Source organism: Carya illinoinensis, chromosome 3 (genome assembly GCF_018687715.1).
Source record: "Carya illinoinensis cultivar Pawnee chromosome 3, C.illinoinensisPawnee_v1, whole genome shotgun sequence".
Taxonomy (NCBI): domain Eukaryota; kingdom Viridiplantae; phylum Streptophyta; class Magnoliopsida; order Fagales; family Juglandaceae; genus Carya; species Carya illinoinensis.
In genome coordinates this window covers 47,260,379-47,278,024 of record NC_056754.1, presented here as the reverse complement: position 1 = coordinate 47,278,024, position 17,646 = coordinate 47,260,379, and the positions used below count along the sequence as shown (strand labels likewise).

The 17,646-nt window shown below is 35.3% G+C and overlaps 2 protein-coding genes and 1 long non-coding RNA gene across 10 annotated transcripts; 1 reads left to right on the top strand and 2 right to left on the bottom strand.

Moving 5' to 3' along the window:
- The first annotated feature begins 748 nt into the window (after window positions 1-748).
- On the top strand, window positions 749-8,045 carry LOC122304677 (cytochrome B5-like protein). Of its 8 annotated transcripts, none has more exons than XM_043116942.1 (7): window positions 749-905; window positions 1,026-1,216; window positions 4,989-5,090; window positions 5,351-5,391; window positions 7,073-7,150; window positions 7,279-7,370; window positions 7,599-8,045. In XM_043116942.1, exons 3-7 carry the CDS (start codon window positions 5,012-5,014, stop codon window positions 7,663-7,665), a joined length of 357 nt encoding a protein of 118 aa, XP_042972876.1. In that variant the 5' UTR covers window positions 749-905; window positions 1,026-1,216; window positions 4,989-5,011; the 3' UTR covers window positions 7,666-8,045. The 8 variants fall into 8 exon arrangements, with proteins under 8 accessions (XP_042972876.1, XP_042972870.1, XP_042972875.1 ...); XM_043116936.1 differs by having other exon boundaries at window positions 4,986-5,090; XM_043116941.1 differs by having other exon boundaries at window positions 4,981-5,090.
- On the bottom strand, window positions 1,719-3,143 carry LOC122304678. The gene is made up of 2 exons (XR_006240997.1): window positions 2,269-3,143; window positions 1,719-1,999 (listed from the first exon to the last, which is right to left on the bottom strand). It is a non-coding gene; the product is annotated as an uncharacterized LOC122304678 (long non-coding RNA).
- Window positions 8,046-8,181: 136 nt separating the features above from the next.
- Window positions 8,182-16,520, bottom strand: LOC122304676. Its single transcript, XM_043116933.1, has 15 exons — window positions 16,093-16,520; window positions 15,942-16,060; window positions 14,644-14,699; window positions 14,330-14,504; window positions 13,485-13,586; window positions 13,173-13,244; window positions 12,920-13,036; window positions 12,689-12,766; window positions 11,691-11,753; window positions 11,518-11,614; window positions 10,539-10,617; window positions 10,252-10,463; window positions 9,635-9,780; window positions 9,017-9,139; window positions 8,182-8,655 (listed from the first exon to the last, which is right to left on the bottom strand). The coding sequence occupies exons 2-15, from the start codon at window positions 16,026-16,028 to the stop codon at window positions 8,503-8,505; spliced, it is 1,560 nt and encodes a 519-aa protein (XP_042972867.1). The 5' UTR covers window positions 16,029-16,060; window positions 16,093-16,520; the 3' UTR covers window positions 8,182-8,502.
- Between the last annotated feature and the right edge of the window lie 1,126 nt (window positions 16,521-17,646).

The following is a 17,646-nucleotide window of genomic DNA, read 5'->3' as shown; positions in this document are numbered from 1 at the left end:
AGCTACCATTTTTTACCCATAAAAGTCCATAAAAGTGGCTTTACCGCTACACAATCATTACTCAAAACATTTTTTTTTTAATTTCTCACAAGCATTTTTATTTCATTAATTTTTATTTGAATGACTTTTTAATGCACAAAAAAATCCCTTCAACTTCCATTTTATGAAATAAATGATCATAAATTTAGACAATTTTAGAGGCCATGGGATTTTAAAGGTTAGAACCACTTTGTCTTATTTCAATTGAAACACATCATCCATTCATTTATTAAATGAAGATAAATTAAAATAATTTTATAGATTATGAAATTTTAAAGGTAGAAAATACTTTTTTATTCTTTTGTCTATAACAATTCGTTGTTTTTATATTTGAATATAATTTATTAAAATTAAGAATTGAAAAAAAAAATATAACATTTAAATAAATTCAATATAGTTATGCAGTCAAATTATGAACAAAACTAGAAAAATGAAAAAAAAAAAAAAAAAAAAAAAACAACTTCAAAATTTCACAAGCTCGAGTGTATGACTTGTTTGAACTTAAAAAATAGAATAAAGCTATATATATCATTTTCATTTTATTTTAATTCTATTAAATAAAATGTGACTTATTTATCATTATTAAATAATAAAAAAATTTAATAAATAATTTTTTAATAATAATAAATATGTAACATTTTATAATAAAAATGAGATAGTATCGTAATGGATAAAATTTTCCTTAAAAACAACGATCCGTTAGAACGTGGGCTGTTAGATCTATATGAAACGGCCCTTATACTGGAGCTTAGCAGAGCCGAGTCTACACTGAGCGAGGAGTCTCAAGGGTTCATCTCGGCCACTGCCAATTGACAAAGAGCACAGTAACACCGTTTCACCGGCCACCACAGCCATATCTAACTCTGGTAACTGCTATGCCGGATATAACTGACAAGAAGTATCAAGCATTTGTCTTTGTTTTTTTATTTTCACTAAATTTTCTATTTTTTGGGTGAGAATGGGTGCTTGGTGTATTACGCTGGCAGGAGAGGAAAAGATAAAAAAGATGAACTCGAAATGAGAGATCTTGCCTTCCCGTGACCTAGCCGTCCTCAAACCGAGTACTCCACAAGCGGTGATTTCTGCTCTATTGCTCTTCTCGACGGCGACGGGAAAGGATCTGGTCTTCCAAACGAGTTCTGGTCTTCCTCAAGCGTGGTCAAGCCAAATTGCTTTTGTAAGGTTTATTTTTCCATTCGAACCTTGTTTCGATTCTCTGTTTTTTAAAATTCCTTAAAATTCCGACTTTGGTGAATTTTTAATCTGGTAGTGTGCATAGTAATTCTATATGAGGCAAGAAGAGCAGAGAAAAGTTAGTGCAAAACTTCGAATTTCTGTTGGCTCTGTCCAAAAGATAAAGAAAAAACTTGTCCCACTACGGATTTCGACAGCCACCTCTAATAATGCAACCATGGAATCCTTATGCCAATCTTTATTTGTTATCGTAAACTAGATTTACTTTCTATAGCTTACTATTGTCATCCTGATTAGAAGAGGATATGATCCTCTGGAACTTGGCAGATTGCTTCCTAATTTCAGAGACCTGATCTTGTGATTGCTTCAAAGATTGTTCGGCATCACACACCTTTCCTTCCATTTCCATGAAAGTTTCTCCAAAGTGTTTGAATGAGGATACAATCTCACGGGCAGTGATAGTAAGATAAAGTAAAAAGATATGATTTGACCAACATGACTTGATCTGTGCATTGATCAGAATAAATAGATACACAATATACAAATCAGAGTAAAACAAGGAGCTAACTTTGACTATACACTTTCAAAGCTAAGGTACACTTTTAGTACAGATTTTACAAAATTTAAAATAACTATGCTAGCTGTTGAGTAACCATAGAAGAGTTCTTAGGTGGCTGTTGAGTGAGTTGATCTGCAGCAAGATATTCTGAAAATAGTGGTTGAAAAGATCATGCAGCACGTGGAGAAATAGATTCACTAACACTCCCTGCAAATTAATGGGGAGATTGGCCATCATTAATTTGAAATGCAAGAATGTAAAATGTATTGACGTCTGTCCATTTGTAAATACATCAGCTAGCTGATCTTGTGTGGAAATGTGACGGACCAAATTGTCTTTATTGATTATCTTTTCTCGAATAAAATGATAATCAACTTCAACATGCTTGGTGCGCGCATGAAAAATTAGATTTGAAGTGAGAGCAATCGCACCAACGTTATCACACCATAAAATAGGAGGAGAAGTAAGAGAAATACCCATATCACGAAAATAACATATGTATCCAGTACAACTCTGCTATAGCCAGTGCCATAGGCCGATACTCCACTTCGGTACTGGACCTAGACATCACATTCTGCTTCTTTGCACTTCAGGAGATAAGATTTTGGTCAATGAAAATTCTATAACAGTGATAGCATCTGCTTGAAGAGAAGTCAAGAACTTGTCCCCAGTTCTCTCGCCTCTGAATCTAAAATTCCCGTTAATAGATCAAACTCCACGCTTGAGGAAGACCAGATCTCAGTGGGAAGGCCAGATCCTTTCCCATTGCCGTCGAGAAGAGCAGCAGAGTAGAGGCTATCTCAGACAAAGCGAGATACTAGGGCTTTCGGAACATCTTTCAGACTGCAGACGTGGGAATGGGATGCCATGAAAATGAATCACGTTGATGGTTTCTGCTAGGGCTTTCAGAAGAGCTGTCGTTGTTGATGGCTTTTGTTATTTGTTGAGATGCACAGTGTGTTAAAATATTGGCTGCTCACTTGCAGAATTGGTGGGTTTTAGCTGGAAAGAATGGGTATTGAGTAAAAATTCCAACTCGAGGGTGCCTCCGCTTGAACAGCACAGTAAAACAGATTTTGAGCTACAATGCACATGTAGTATATGAATTAAAAGTAGATGCTTGGGGTAGTTATGACCAAAATCGCGTGAGATTCAAATTGATCGTGCTTTTTGCTTTTACTTTTCTGTTAGATTCCATTTTTGGTTTTACATACGAGAGTCTCTTCTGGACGGTTACGCCGTTCTCGCTCACTCAAAGGCGACAAATAATAAATAGACACGCTAATCATCTACATTTAAATTTTATGAATCACATTACACACTATAGAAAAATAAACAATTTTGCTGCAGGCAACGGGGCGTGAAACCGTTGGGGGAATCGCTTATGCCACGTCAGTCGATGTATTAAAAAAAATCAAAACAGACGAAAGAAAGGGAAAGGAGGGAAGAAAAATTTCAGAAGCTTGCTACCGTCGTGGTCTTCAGGCTTGGAGGAAGAAATAAGTTGTCGCGTCGTCGTCGTCGTCGGGTTTGGAACAAGGAAGAGCTCTGCATCATCGTCTTCGGGTCTGGAAGAACTGCAGTGCCTCATTTGGACTCTCCGATTCGTTCGTCAATCTGGTAGATCTCATCGTCTTCGTGTGGGTGTCTTCGTCAAAATTAATTACATATATATATATATATATTTATATAATTTTAGATTTCACAATAGAGTGAGAGCGATAGAAACTGTGAGACAAATAGTAAAGGAATAAAGTAGATTAATCTCCGAAGCTGATGGATTAGAAGGTGGCATGGTCTTGGAACCATGATTTTCCCCATCTACTCTGCATCTGTAGCAAAAGAACATCATACAGAGTACACACAAAATCAAAGCTAAGGTGCTGATCATCTTGGGGTTGTAAAATGTTTCAGAGTCGAAGGTCCCAGTCCCCATCACCAAGACTCAAGGTTGCCACCTCACATGATGAAGACGACGGAAGGGAGGCTGGTCACTTGAAGACAAAGGGAGGGGGAATTGTGCTGAAGGACTTAAAGGGGTTGGAATCTAGAAAAAAAAAATGTGAAACGGATTAAAACAAAACGCCCCGTTTCGTTTTCCACGGCGGCAACGGTTCCCCCGCGGTTTCCCCTTCCGGTTGCTTCCAGCTTTTTTCCAAAATAAAATACCCAATTACCGCTTCAGCGAAACCACCGAATACACTTGCACTCTTCTGCGCCACACCTCCCTTGCACTCCACACCGCCGCACATCCCCAGCCCGGCGAAACTCCCCTGTCTGTCGCAGCCCTCCTGCCCCGCGAAACTCCAGCTCGTCCGATATAGTGTTTGCGAGTGATCAAAAACCGCATATTCCTTCTTTGTTTCAGTTCCGCTTTACTCTCAAAGCCCCAAACGGGCAACTCATTTTTTTTTTTTTTTCAATCAAATCTCGTCAGTCTTTACAAGGTCGGTCTCTCCCACCCCTCCTCATTTTTCTTTTTATTTGTGAGTTATGGTAGTCGATGTTTCCACATTTTAATCATGCCCTTGTCCTCAATATTTTTTAGACTTTACTCACCTTCATCGTGTTTTCCTACAGTTGATTGGAACATTTTGTGCTTACGATCTGATACTGTTGAAATTGAATTTTGATAATTTTTTTCTAGTTTGTGCTTTTGTTGTGTAGTGAATTCGCGATTCTTTAATTTTGGGCTAGAGCTTGGAATTTATTTGATTTTTTGTCCAATGGAGAAGTGGGTTTTTGGTGTATAGAGCTTACGATCTGTTATCTGCAAGTGAGTTTTAAGATGAGAGGAGATAACTTTGCAAATGGGTTTGTTTTTGCTATCCTGTCAAATGGTGCTGATGGAGGGAGTGAGAGAGAGAGGTGGGAGAGAGAGAGGGAGGGGAGAGAGGGAGATGAAAAACTGGAGCTCGAAGTGAGGGAGGGAATGAGAGAGAGAGAGAGAGAGAGAGAGAGAGAGAGAGAGAGAGAGAGAGAGATGGAAAACTGATTGTTACTCTGTAGTGCAGTCATAAGGTTGGAAAATAAAATGTCTACGTGGCACATTACAATTGGATGCCGTTTTTAAAGGGGGAAAGGTTACGCCTCTTGGAAGATTTTCTCTTTACATATAACTTGTTTAAGCTTATCACATTCTGGTTTAGTTTTTTATTTATTTGATTTGCTCTTAAATTCAATGGAAGATCAGCAGTACGAGGAGCTGGTACTTGAGATATGATGATAGTTGTACTGGCATTGATTCTGGGGGTCTTGTTGGTATTTCTGTTTTTGATCCCACGAGACCGTAAATCTGGTACGCTTGTTTGTTTGTGTTACATTTTCTCTCTGACTAAATGCGGATTTTAAGGAAAATTCTATGTACAGTCATTTTTGCGGATTCTTTTGTGCACTCCAGTGATATAATTGGTTGTGTATTAAAAAAAAATTAATCCAGCCAATCATATCAGTGGAGTGCGCAGGGAGTGCGCAAAAATGACTGTATGTAGCATTACTCTTCTTTTAATTAGTTGTAATATACATACATCATGTTTGATTGGCGAAAAAATAATGCAGGCAGTACGAAAAAGGTTGAGTCAAATGCTAGCAATAAGAAGGTAATGACTCAATAAATTAACTCAAGTTAATAATTTTTTTTACTTGATTCCTCTTTCTTACTTGTTCCTTCATATTTCTTACTTGATTCCTTCATATTTTTGTTTTACATGATGTTATGTAATGTCCTGTTTGGTGGTTATGTTGTGTTGTTCTGATTTCTTATGCGTGAAAACTGAAAAGTCAAAGAGGTTTCTTTGTTATGTTTAGTTCAGGATATTTTTCTTGCTTTTAGGTTCCAACTAAAGAAAATCGATGTTCCTAAATGGACTAGAAAAAAATTGGGAACCTCTTTTTGTTTTAATGAAATCATACAAGTACTATCAAATTTGACCTCATGGATGTTTTTTTAAAAAATTATTGAAAGAGAACTTGCTGTGTGTGAAGCTATGAATGTGTATTCGAAAAAAGAGAGAGAGCCATGCTGTTAAAGCTTGATCCATGCTTAAATTTACTAGAGCACTCTTTCCCTTATGCACTCAGGGTCAAAGAACTATCGCCTTAAATATTGAATGACTTGTTGGTTAATGGCTTTCTGGCTGATGATTTATTAGAGTATGAGATTGGTGAAAATAAGAGAAAAATGTTGGCTGAAACAGCAATTGAACTCAGCTCATTTACACCACCCTTGAGTTGGTGAATATTGGCAGTTTAGGATTTGATGTAAAGGAAGGAATTATTTGATTAAACCAAAATAATCTCTCAAGTTTTACATGGCCTATACTCCGAAATGACTAGTTAATGATACAATTGGAGCCCCATTGGAACCTTATAAAGAGCAATAACTTCTTATTCCCAAGCAATGTAGGATCCCATACACCATCTATACTTACCCTTATATTTATCATATGGGGTATCACAATATCTCCCCTCTAAATTTTCGACGTCCTTGTCGAGCCTGTCCGTTGTAAGTGGCATGGCTCAAGTCCCACATTTTTGGTCGGGATATGCTTGATAGTATTTGTAACACCCCAATGGAAGGCCCAAACTACATGGTTTATACTCTAAAATGACTAGTCAATGATACAATTGGAGCTCCATTGGAACCTTATAAAGAGCAAGAACTTCTCATTCCCAAGCAATGTGGGATCCCATAAATCACCTACCCTTACCCTTGTCTTTATCATATGGGGTATCACAGGTTGGGATTGGTAAGGGGTATGTGCAGGCTGAGCTTGTTCCAAACTTCCATGTTCATAATTGCTCAAGTGGGTAGACTTGATTTCTAGGTAAATAGATTTATCTTAGATGAAGGTGCCTGAACTCCATAAACTTGAGCTTCAAACAATACTGCATGAAACCTTGATTATGTTCAATGCCAAACTGCTTATGTTTTCTGTTGTTGCTACAATACTGAAGTATGGAATCAAGATTTATATTGCTTGTGCATACCTTTGCAGTTAAAAAAAATAAAATAAAATGTACCTATACCCTTATTGTTTGATATTGTTCCTCTGCGGCAGGTTTTCCAACTTTTCCTAACCACACTTGTGGTATCCACTTGTTATCATTAACTACTTCCTTCCACTTTTCTGTTAAAATCACTGACTGCAATAATTTGTATGAGATCCCCAAGGGATCTAGGTGCATTTACCTTAAAGCGTTCTCAGTGTGCTTGCTTGCCTTTAATCAATCTGAGATCAATTTCATGACTGTAAGTGTGCATTTTGTTTTTGCTTTTAGGCATCCAACATCTACAGTAAATCTGACGTCGCGTTGCATAACAAGAAAACTGATTGCTGGATCATCATCAAGGACAAGGTTGTATGTTGTATTGTGGTTTGATGCTTCATGTGAAAACTGAAATTTGGAACTACCTTAAAGTAGGGGCATTCATAAGTATGTACTTAGTTACTTATTTTAGGCATATTTCTTTTTCTGGACTGCAGGTTTATGATGTTACCTCATACGTAGAGGAACATCCAGGTGGTGATGCCATCTTAGCACATGCCGGTGATGATTCAACTGAAGGTTTTTATGGGTATGCATCTATTTCTTAGAATCGCTTGGGCTCAATTTTACCTAGTAAACAACCCCATGTTGGACTACGCAACCATACAATGCCTTTATAATTCACCTACTGAATGTGAGGCATTCAATTGTCTGGGGTATCATAAGACTCATGTAGTTTTACTTTTACTTCTATCGGTATTATATATACTGTTTGGCAGTGAAACTTCTAATAGCTTGTGAATCTTCCATTTGGCAGGCCACAGCATGCTACCCGAGTATTTGACATGATCGATGATTTTTACGTTGGAGATCTGGAGCGGTAATCAATCACAGCCATCAGTTTGTGATTTACAAGAAAAATGTGCTTCCGAAAACATCATTGTTCTGTTCCCCATTCCTGCCTTATGGATGACTTCTACATTGGAGATCTGTAGCGGTAATTGATTACAGCCATCAGCCTGTAAAATGGACAAGAGAGACGGTTTCTACTTTCATTTATGACCAAAAACTGGAGATGTTTTAGTAATTAATTACAGCCATTGATTGGTAAGTTTGACAAGATAAACGTACCTTCCAAATATGATTCCTCTTGATTTTCCTGCCTTAAACGCAAGAGTCTTGTATTGAGTAAATGCTCCATCAATTGCTTAGATGACCTGAGCCATCTAATAAAAGTCTTAACCAATGTTGTCGTTCCACTTCACTATGTTTCTATGGTTTGCTTTTCTTCTGTCTATTCTAAAGTTTTACGTGCAAACCTCCATAGAAGAAGATATGATCTTGCTGTAATTTTGTGTTTGCATAACTTAATGGTCAACCTTGAATGGAGAAGAAGAGGATGGATCACAACTCTATTGTCTGACATTATGAATTGAATTGTGTAACTCATAAAATTACATGACAAAATAAGTATAAATTACAAAAAGAATCAGCCCAAACAAGGTGGGTGATGCTGAAGAATCAAATTGATTGAATGGAAGACTAAATTTAAAAAAAAAAAAATGAAGCGAAAATTCCCAAAACACTTTAATCAATTCAATGGTGGATTCACTAAGAGATCTAACAAGACCTAGTAGTATCCACAGTAATTCTTGCTTCTGATTCCTTTGCTGCCCACTTAATCTGAAATTGTGGGCAAAATGATCCAATATTTTTCTTTTCTAGATGTCATATTTCTTCGGCTGGCGCCACTGAGCTATAGTTCTGGCCAATGAACCGAGGAACGAGACTTGGGGAGGAGCTCCCTTCTTCCCATATAAGTTCTTTCCTCCCAAGTCTGTAAAAACTGGACCCATATCCCTGCTTCTTTCAATCTGCAAGAGTATACATGAAATCACTTACGGTTCAGAAAATAGGCAAAAACGACATCATAATTAATTGGTTTATTTCATTTTTTTAACTATAATGTTCCTTTTTCCATTTCTTTCCTTACCCTTTGGATTGTACAAGTTCTTAAGGGGAAAGCCCTTCAAATAGCCGACAGGTAAAGAATTTTTAATTAAAAATCCCTGAACCACAGAATATATGGGTGGCAAAGTGAGAGAGAGGGAAGATTGTTCATCTCTAAGCAAATCCATTTTTGTCTATTACCCGGCATTTAGACAAAAGTGAAATAATACTTCTATTGAAGAAAACCATGTTTTTGTAATCAACAGAAGACCTTAGCCAGCTTACCTTGAATATCTTTCCATTCTTCAAATGATAACGGATACCAGACCAATTGATAGACTGAGAAAAATGAGAACGAATTGCAGAAATAGGGTATAAAAAGTTATCCACTATCATTGCAATGAATACCTGCTCAATCAAAAATCAGTTCAATTACATTAGTAACTACGTATCAACCATAACCAGGATGTCCTAATTCAAGCAATCGAAATTATGTTGGGTTTTTGCTTAAAATTTAGACCTTCTAAAGTATTCCAACTAGCAATTATTGCTTCTAAATATCAGCTTGGAGCAATTGTTTTGTAAAATGTTCTCGCTTTTAGATATTTCAACATACTATCTTACATTAATCTAAAGGGGGTTGCAACACTTATCTTTCTTGAATACTCGTTAAAGTTTCCAGAACCTAAAATCCCTCAATATACCCACCCTACATTCAGGTCAAATTGTCATTCCAGTCGCATCTATGCAGCAAAGGATGAACTGGAAAAAGATCCAAACAATGTATCCATGGCACTAACAGAGCTCTTACAACTTCAAGAAAATGGTAATGGCATAGATGTAGTAATAGAAGTTTACCCAGTCCTTTCACTGAAAGTGAAAGAAGAGACTTAAAGTACTTACAAGACCCCAGTTGTAAGAAGTAAGTGAGAGTCGGGGTGCCTCAGGAGATAACATGTTGCATAAATGAACTTCAATCCTTGTCAAATTCCACATTGAAAGAAGTTCTATAGCAGTGCATAGAGCTAGGCAGCTTACCAATAACAACCCTGAAAATATCAGTTATTAAGCTGTTAGAACTGAAAATGTTGTCCGCATAGACTTAAAACTCACATTAATAGTGTGCTTCTCTGCCTCGAATTTCTCATTGCTAACACAAATATCTTATCAAAGTAAGAGTTTTAAACTAAAACCTCAGGGTTACAACACTAAAATACCTCCCCCACGCGCGGCCCCCCCCCCCCAAAAAAAAAAAAAGGTGGTGGGCAATGGTGGCAGTCTGAATAAAATTCTAAATTCTAAGATTCATCGGTCAACTATCATGTATAAAAGAGTATGGTGCTTTTCTCCATAGCTTGAATAAACTAGCAATCCTACCTCAACTGACCCCACATTAATGGTATGAAACATCTGTGCCAAAAAAAAAAAAAAAAAAAAAAAACCACAGGTAGGATCCTACAAATCTGTTTAATCTGATCAATACCAACAACCAACCTAAAAAGGAAAAGCAGTGTGCTCACCAGCAGAAGTCAAGGTAGTTTCCTCGAGTGAATACCCCTTAATGTAAACTCTAAGTGCAGCAGTGATATGAATCAAAGACATAACGTATGGTGCTACAAATCCCCATGACAGATAGCAGTGGGTAGTAAACAATGCACGATTCATGATCCAGTTAACCTTTGTTGTGTATGACTCCAAAACAAATGTTTGCTTCCTCAAGTAATTCCAATACCTACACAAGAAGCGAAAATTTAAAACATAGAAATTAATGCAATAGATGTGAGTTTACAAGACGGCAATCACAAACCTTGGGAAAGTAAGATCGCTTGCAAGGGGATGAGGAAATACGGCAACTGGAGGTGATGTAATGAGCCTCTTATGAGCTCCTGGGAAGGGAAAATTACAGAAAAAAACAAACAAAAAGCCACTCTCAACCATGCTGGATAGAAAATAAATATAGCTACACTCTGCAGTCGATGAGATCCATGGCTCGCACCATTGTCAAAGCACACTAAATTCATGGAGAGAACAAAGCTAAGAATATCACAACACTTCAATATTCAACCACCAAAAACTATCCATTATGCACAAGACATGAAATGACTTGTCAGTGATAGCATATCAACCTGTCGAGAATCTACAGCAAAATTTGGAATAAAATGTCTGATAGAGACCAGAATGTCCAATATGACATTAAATAGGGAATTAAAACCTAGGATTTAACCAGAGACACTACAAAACCTGAAACTTTCATTTAGTGATCTCACACGTGCAAAGTTGGTAGAAACAAAGGCCTAGTTTGGTTAAGGGCATTTTTTCAAAATTTCTCAAAACAATTTTCAAAATCAAACCAAACATCTTCGAATCTCAAAAAAATACTCTATTCCAACTTTTGAACCTTTCATCCAATCATTATTCAAATACAAAAGTCAAGGCAACCTTTACAAAAATCAAAACAAAAACTACTCTTAAACAATTATATTCAAACAACTTTTCACCTCTACCATTCACTTTCACAAACCCCAATACAAAACATATTTCAAAAAAAGTATTCAAAATTCTCTTTTCAAGAGACCCAAAAGGCAACACATCTAAAAAATTTCTCTAAAATTCTCTTAATTTTCTCAAAAATCTAGAAACCAAACATGCCCAAAGGTTCACTAGCATTTTATAAATAAGAAATCTTAGCGTATAATGGCAGAAAGCAGTGCTCTGTGTAGATGAAAGCTTCTGAGTCTCCAAAATGGCTTGCAAGAAAAAAATAATAATAATGATGGGTTCATTACCAGCTATAGCTGCAAGAGTCATATCATCAGAGTATCCACCATCTCGAAGTCCCGAGAGCACACCAAAGCGGTCAAATCTAAAATCATCAGCATGCATCTGCAAAAATTGAAAAAAATTAGAACATCTAAATTATGTAAATACGGTAGCAATAGAGAAGGTAGTATTTGTTTACCATCATGCACCCTCCCCAGAGAAAGAATGTTTTTCCACCAGTAGCAAATCCCATTGAACAAGGCTGTGAATTAGGGAGGGAAATCAATTTTCACATATACACAATCTGAAGGATACAAAAATTGATAACCCCCAATAAGGAAAGCTAACAATTAGATTGTCATCTATACCACCCCACTACTGGAGAATTGTTAATTGTTAGCTAACAATAAGGAAACCATTAACATTCCAAAATTCTATTCTAAGCAACTAAAATCAACTACAATAAACAGATCTCTATCCCAGTAGTTATGATAAAAATTCAAGAAAACCCCCTGGAGACAAAAACTGATCCTTGATAGAACTCTGTTCTCATTGCATTTGAAATTCAAAAACATATAGTTCACTCATCAAATTGTTGCATCACAAATTCTTAGTGCTTTGAAATTTCCAGGAAAACACTCATGATCACATATTTGTTTATTCTCTTGTTACTTAAAATTCACAAGAGACAAAGGACCTAGTTTTGATATAGTTTCTGGGACAGATTACCGTGAAGTCTTTTCGATCAATCTAAACATATTCCTGTTACATATATGTTTATGAACAGTTATTCATTAGAGAGTTTTTTAACAATTTATTTAAGCATACCCCCACACAAATGTGCCCAAGCACACACAGGGTAGGTCAAAGAACTCAAACACAGGACCAATCTACCTAACATGTAGTAAACAATGAAGAGATTAAAAAAATGAAAGCATCTTACAAACGTTAACATAACAGAAATTTCTAGATATGCAAATAATCCTAGCAATATCTTTTTCTTTTTGTGAGGAACCCTAGGCAAACCCAGGCTGTAGCTTTTACAACTAATATTTTCTGGTTAAACGTACTGCCAGGTTGGAAGTAAAGGAAACCCTACCCTGAAGTATCAAACAGGACGAAACATATTTGTACGCATGCATTAAGAAGCTTGGGAAAAAGAACAAATAAATGATAAACTCATAGATTGCGCTTTACCATATGATATTCATATATGCAGTAACTCCCTAAACTTCCGGAAGGTAAATCCAGAGGGTATCCAGTTTGAATAAATATCTGTAATCAAATACAAATGAAGTTAAGAACATCTCAAAGTCCACAGTTCAGATAATGTCTTATAAGCATGAAAAGCATTCACCTTAAAGATATAATGTAAATAAAATAAAATCCTAAGGAATTAGAATACAGAATGTTTGGTAGTTATCATACATCAGGATTTTTTTCCATCTCAGCGGTGAGAGCTCCAATTGTACCAGGGTGCAGCCTAACATCATCATCCAAAAATAATACATATTTGCTCTCATTATGCATTTTCTTCACACCAACCTGCACAATAGCATTATATTATATATATGACTAGCGCTTACAAAATATATGGTTCTAGGAACAGTAAATTCTCAAATCATATAGTTCTTAAGATTATTTTAGTAATCAGTACATTGGCAAAGACCATATTACATACCAATTGATTGTGAATTTTCTGACTACAAGTTGTGGACAAACCAGCTACAATAACCTTAGCATCAACTTCTTCCTGTGCACATAAAACGTGAATACAAGTGAGGAAGGATAGCCATGGTAAAGTAGCTCAAATGAGTTGATTATGCGTCCATGTTTTCATTAAAGATATTAAAAGACAAGGTTTTCCTTTTGACATCAGTCTTTTTGGCATTCAGAACCAATCACAGAGTACTCGAGGCTTCTAGCTGTATCTTCTCAATATAGCCAGAGCATATGTAAAGAGAGAAGTAAATAAAGTTCGTGAAATAAATACCTTAAAATCTGATATTAACAAAGATACAGCATTGTAAGCAGGGTCTTCTATACTTTCCACCACAAAAAGAAATTCTACAGGACCGCCATAAAGGGAAGTTACCTGTATCCATTCATGAGACAGAACCATGTGAACTCTTCAGACAAGTATAAATGTATGCAATTAGAGGGGGAAAGGTTCAATGTAAATGTAAAATAAGTATGAGGATTTGAAGCGTAATTATTAAGTAAGAAAAGAATTAGAAAATCTGAAACATGATTCAAATGCCCAAGTATCAGCTCCAAAAAAAATTGATGTTAAATAATCTGGTCGACATGGTCAACAGTGACAATAGGACATATGTATAAATACATAGCTATGCACATATCTATGAGATAATTGCACTTTTTACCCACAAATTACTGTCCCTTTTTCACTTTGCACCATAAAATACAAAGAGTATAGAGATAATAATTCAATTGAGAGTGCAATGTGAACCTATTGGCAGTTTTAGGTGCAAATTGAAACTCTCTGTAGTTTAGGATGCAAACTAAGAAGGGAGTGATAGTTTGTGGGGGGGAAAGGTATAAAATTTTTATATTTACATATCTTGATTTCTTTCCCCTTTTTTTGAAAAAAAAAATGCATTTGCTTATTTTTTATTATTTTATTCGGTAAAAATAGCATTGATATTAATAAGGAAAATAGGATTGCCTAAGTACACAATATGTATACAAGAGAGAATCCCTAGTCAAGAGCTAGACCGATATACAAGGAAATCATGGAAACTGATACCATTTGAAATCTGTAGCAATTTCCCATTTAATTAAAAGCACATGCTAAAAATGCAATGAATAATTCTTCACCTGACTTCTCCAATTGTGTAGATTGTGCTCTCCAAAACCCTTTAAAGGCATAACAACTGACACTCTGGGCAGATTGACCTGTTTAGCGTGCTCAAGTTCATTAATATCGTGATAAAGAAAAGCAAAGCTATTGCCACGCCGCATACTATCTTTCATTTGGTTGATCTCCCTATTCCTGTGAGAAAGAAGAGGATGTTGGAGATAGCTCAAATAGAAACTTTGAGTTATTTATACTAAAGATTATTAGAAGGATTAAAGCAAAGACGTCATGTCACTCAATTTATCAGTAAACTCAATCCATAGCATTTTGATACCTGACATAAGCTGCAAAAGCCCATCCAATAGCAAGAGTTAAGCAGATTAAGCATCCCTACATAAAAAAAATAAATAAATAAATAAAAAAAAAAAAATGGATACAAGTCAATACGCAATGAACTTGATAAGTTTATCTTAAAGAAACAGATGGGGGATGAACTGCCACATTACAAACCCCATGTTATTTAGATAACCAGTTCTCCAATGGATATAATAGCAACAAGGAATTTAATACCCGATTCTGTTCCCCAATTAATATTGTAGTAACAAGGAATTTAATTCTCAATGCTAGTACAAATTGTATTCTTTGCTGAAATGCCAGTGATGGAACTAGACAAACTAGATTAATATATGCAACTATGCAAAACATTGTTCTTTGCAGTAGCCTTTTTGTCACTAGTCTAATTCCATCTACCACTTAAGGAATTGTTCTCAGTTCAGTTGAATAAATTTAAGGCTTAATCTTGAGAAAGCATTTTATAATCTGGGAGTACAGTTTCTATCTCCTTATAAATACATTTCCACTAACAAGGACTCTTGTCTTTCGGTTTAGAGAAACACTACAGTTATTGAGAACTATGAAGCAATACCTTATGATTTCAAGGAGTCGCCACAGACAGCAGATACATTTATCTCTAAATGTTGAGTTATGATACTTTGAAAAAAAAATATTTTGACATCTTCACCTAATTTAACTGTCAAAGTTATATTGGAGACACATTGTCGTGGTAATAACCCAATTTAAATTGACACCAATATCTTTATCAAAGGGCATAAAAGGCATTCATTTCCTATTTTCCTGTCTTTAGCTAGAAAATGAGCCATCCATATCTCGGACTAGCATAATGAAAAGTTCTACTGTTTTCGAAAAAGAAATTAAAATTCTTTTATGCCAAATGATAAACCAAGAAGGATATTTTCGGTCTCATAATAAAGAAAAAGAGAAAAAATCAACTTTAATCTTCCGGAAAACCACGGCTCAGCCAATTAAAAATAAGGGGAAAGATTAAAAGAAAAAACTAGTCTTCCGTTTGGTTGCCGAGAAAATGTAGGAAACATAAGTAATAAAAGAAGTGAATATTAGATTGTAATTGTTTAGAAAGAAAAGGAAGAAAACGTACGAAACCAGCCAAACAAAGCGATATGACTCTATTCCAGACAGAAAATCCAGGAAAAGAAGACACGAATCACAATTTCCCATCCCTTTCCCCTTCAACAAATTTGTCGACAGCCAAAACACTTACAGATCTGAATTAAACACACAAAGCGCAAGTGCGAAGGGAAGAGAGAAACAAACCTGGATCTGAAAGTAAACAGCAAGAGGACCACAGAAAGCTCTGCTTAGAGAGAAGAGGAACGAGTCGAAATCCTCCATTGCAGGCATTGTCGCTGCCCCTCTCTCTCTCTCTCTCTCTCTCTCTCTCTCTCTCTCTCTCTCTCTCTCTCTCAAACCAAATCTATTTTCTTTAATCCCTCCGAACCTGCGCTTTCGAATACGCCAAAAACATCCACAAAAGAACCCAAAAAAAAAAAAAAACAAAGCTTCAGATTTTCGGCTAAAAGAGACTCCTCTTCACTATCACTCCCTCTTCATCAGATCACCGTGGACAGAGTAAGAAAAACATTGAGAGAAAGAGAGAGAAATTACAAATGGAGAAGGAGGAGGTGGGGTTACTGAGAGAAACCTTAAGGCCACAGAATTATTTTATTTTTTGAATTTATTGTCCAAATTAAGTTTGTTTTTGTATTTTCAGAGGGAGAGACCGTTAGATGGGGTTTGTTATTATTTACAGGTAGCATAGATTCTATTGGGGGGATGAGATGTGATGCGCCGATGGTGGGCAGAGAGACAGAGTGGACTGAGGGGGGAAATGGAAGTAAGCTGGCCACTGGCCGGTGTGGGTTAGTTTCCATTTTTTCAAAAATGAAATGAGATAATTTATAAATAATATTAAAATAATTTATGAATAGTTGTGAAATTATTTGAGTGGAAAAATATTATAAAATTAAAATATAATTTTTTATTTTAAAATTTTAAAAAATTAATTATTTTTTATGTTTTAAACCTTCGTCATTTGCCATCAATCTTAACAGTAACGTTTGGGTCCTTGCATGGAGGACAGCTCTTCTTTTTGTTTGGTTCTTTTAACTTCTTCCCCAATTTCGGCCCACAAATTATTGGAGAGTAGTAGCCAAATTTTAATTAAATTACATAATTAATGAACAGCATTTTCATTTACACCAATCTATAACCATTGTTTTATTTACTTAAATTATTGTTTCTTAACTTTGAGTTACAGTATATTTATATTGGGAAACAATAATTTAAGTATCAAATTAAATTATTAATTAATATATAGTTAGTGTAATTGTAAAATATGAAAAAAATAAATGAATAATAATATTATTAAAAAATAATATTATATTATTATTTTGACTAATTCAATGATTAATCCAATGTGGAGTTATCGTTAAGAAGGTTTTAAATTTATGAAAAACATGTATTTTTCATCAAATTTTGAATATTGTTTTTATGAAACCAACGCTAATGCTCTTAGGGTGCTTTTGTTATTCCTTTTGATGAAATATATAATGGAAGAAAAATTATATTTGAAAAATGGTATGTAAAATACATCTTTCATGTTGCTAACATGGTAGAACTTGATCAGTAGGAGAAATTTAAACCTATTTAAAATTAAATCATGTCATGTCAACAATGTGGAATGTGTATATTTTCCACGTCAGCTTATAAGTAGAACTACTCATCATGAAATTAATATTTAGTTATTATAATATTAGCATGACACTAAAAGATAAATTCTTACTCCATTAATCCTTTGATTGTCATCTATATATTAGCACAATATATCACTTAATTGGTTGATTTTTATTTTATTTTATTTTATTTTATTTCCTTTTTGGATGTAAGATTGTTTCTTGTATCAAAAGGAAGGAAACAAAATAGAGAGGGTAGAGGGGGAATAAAAGGAACTTCTTTGTAC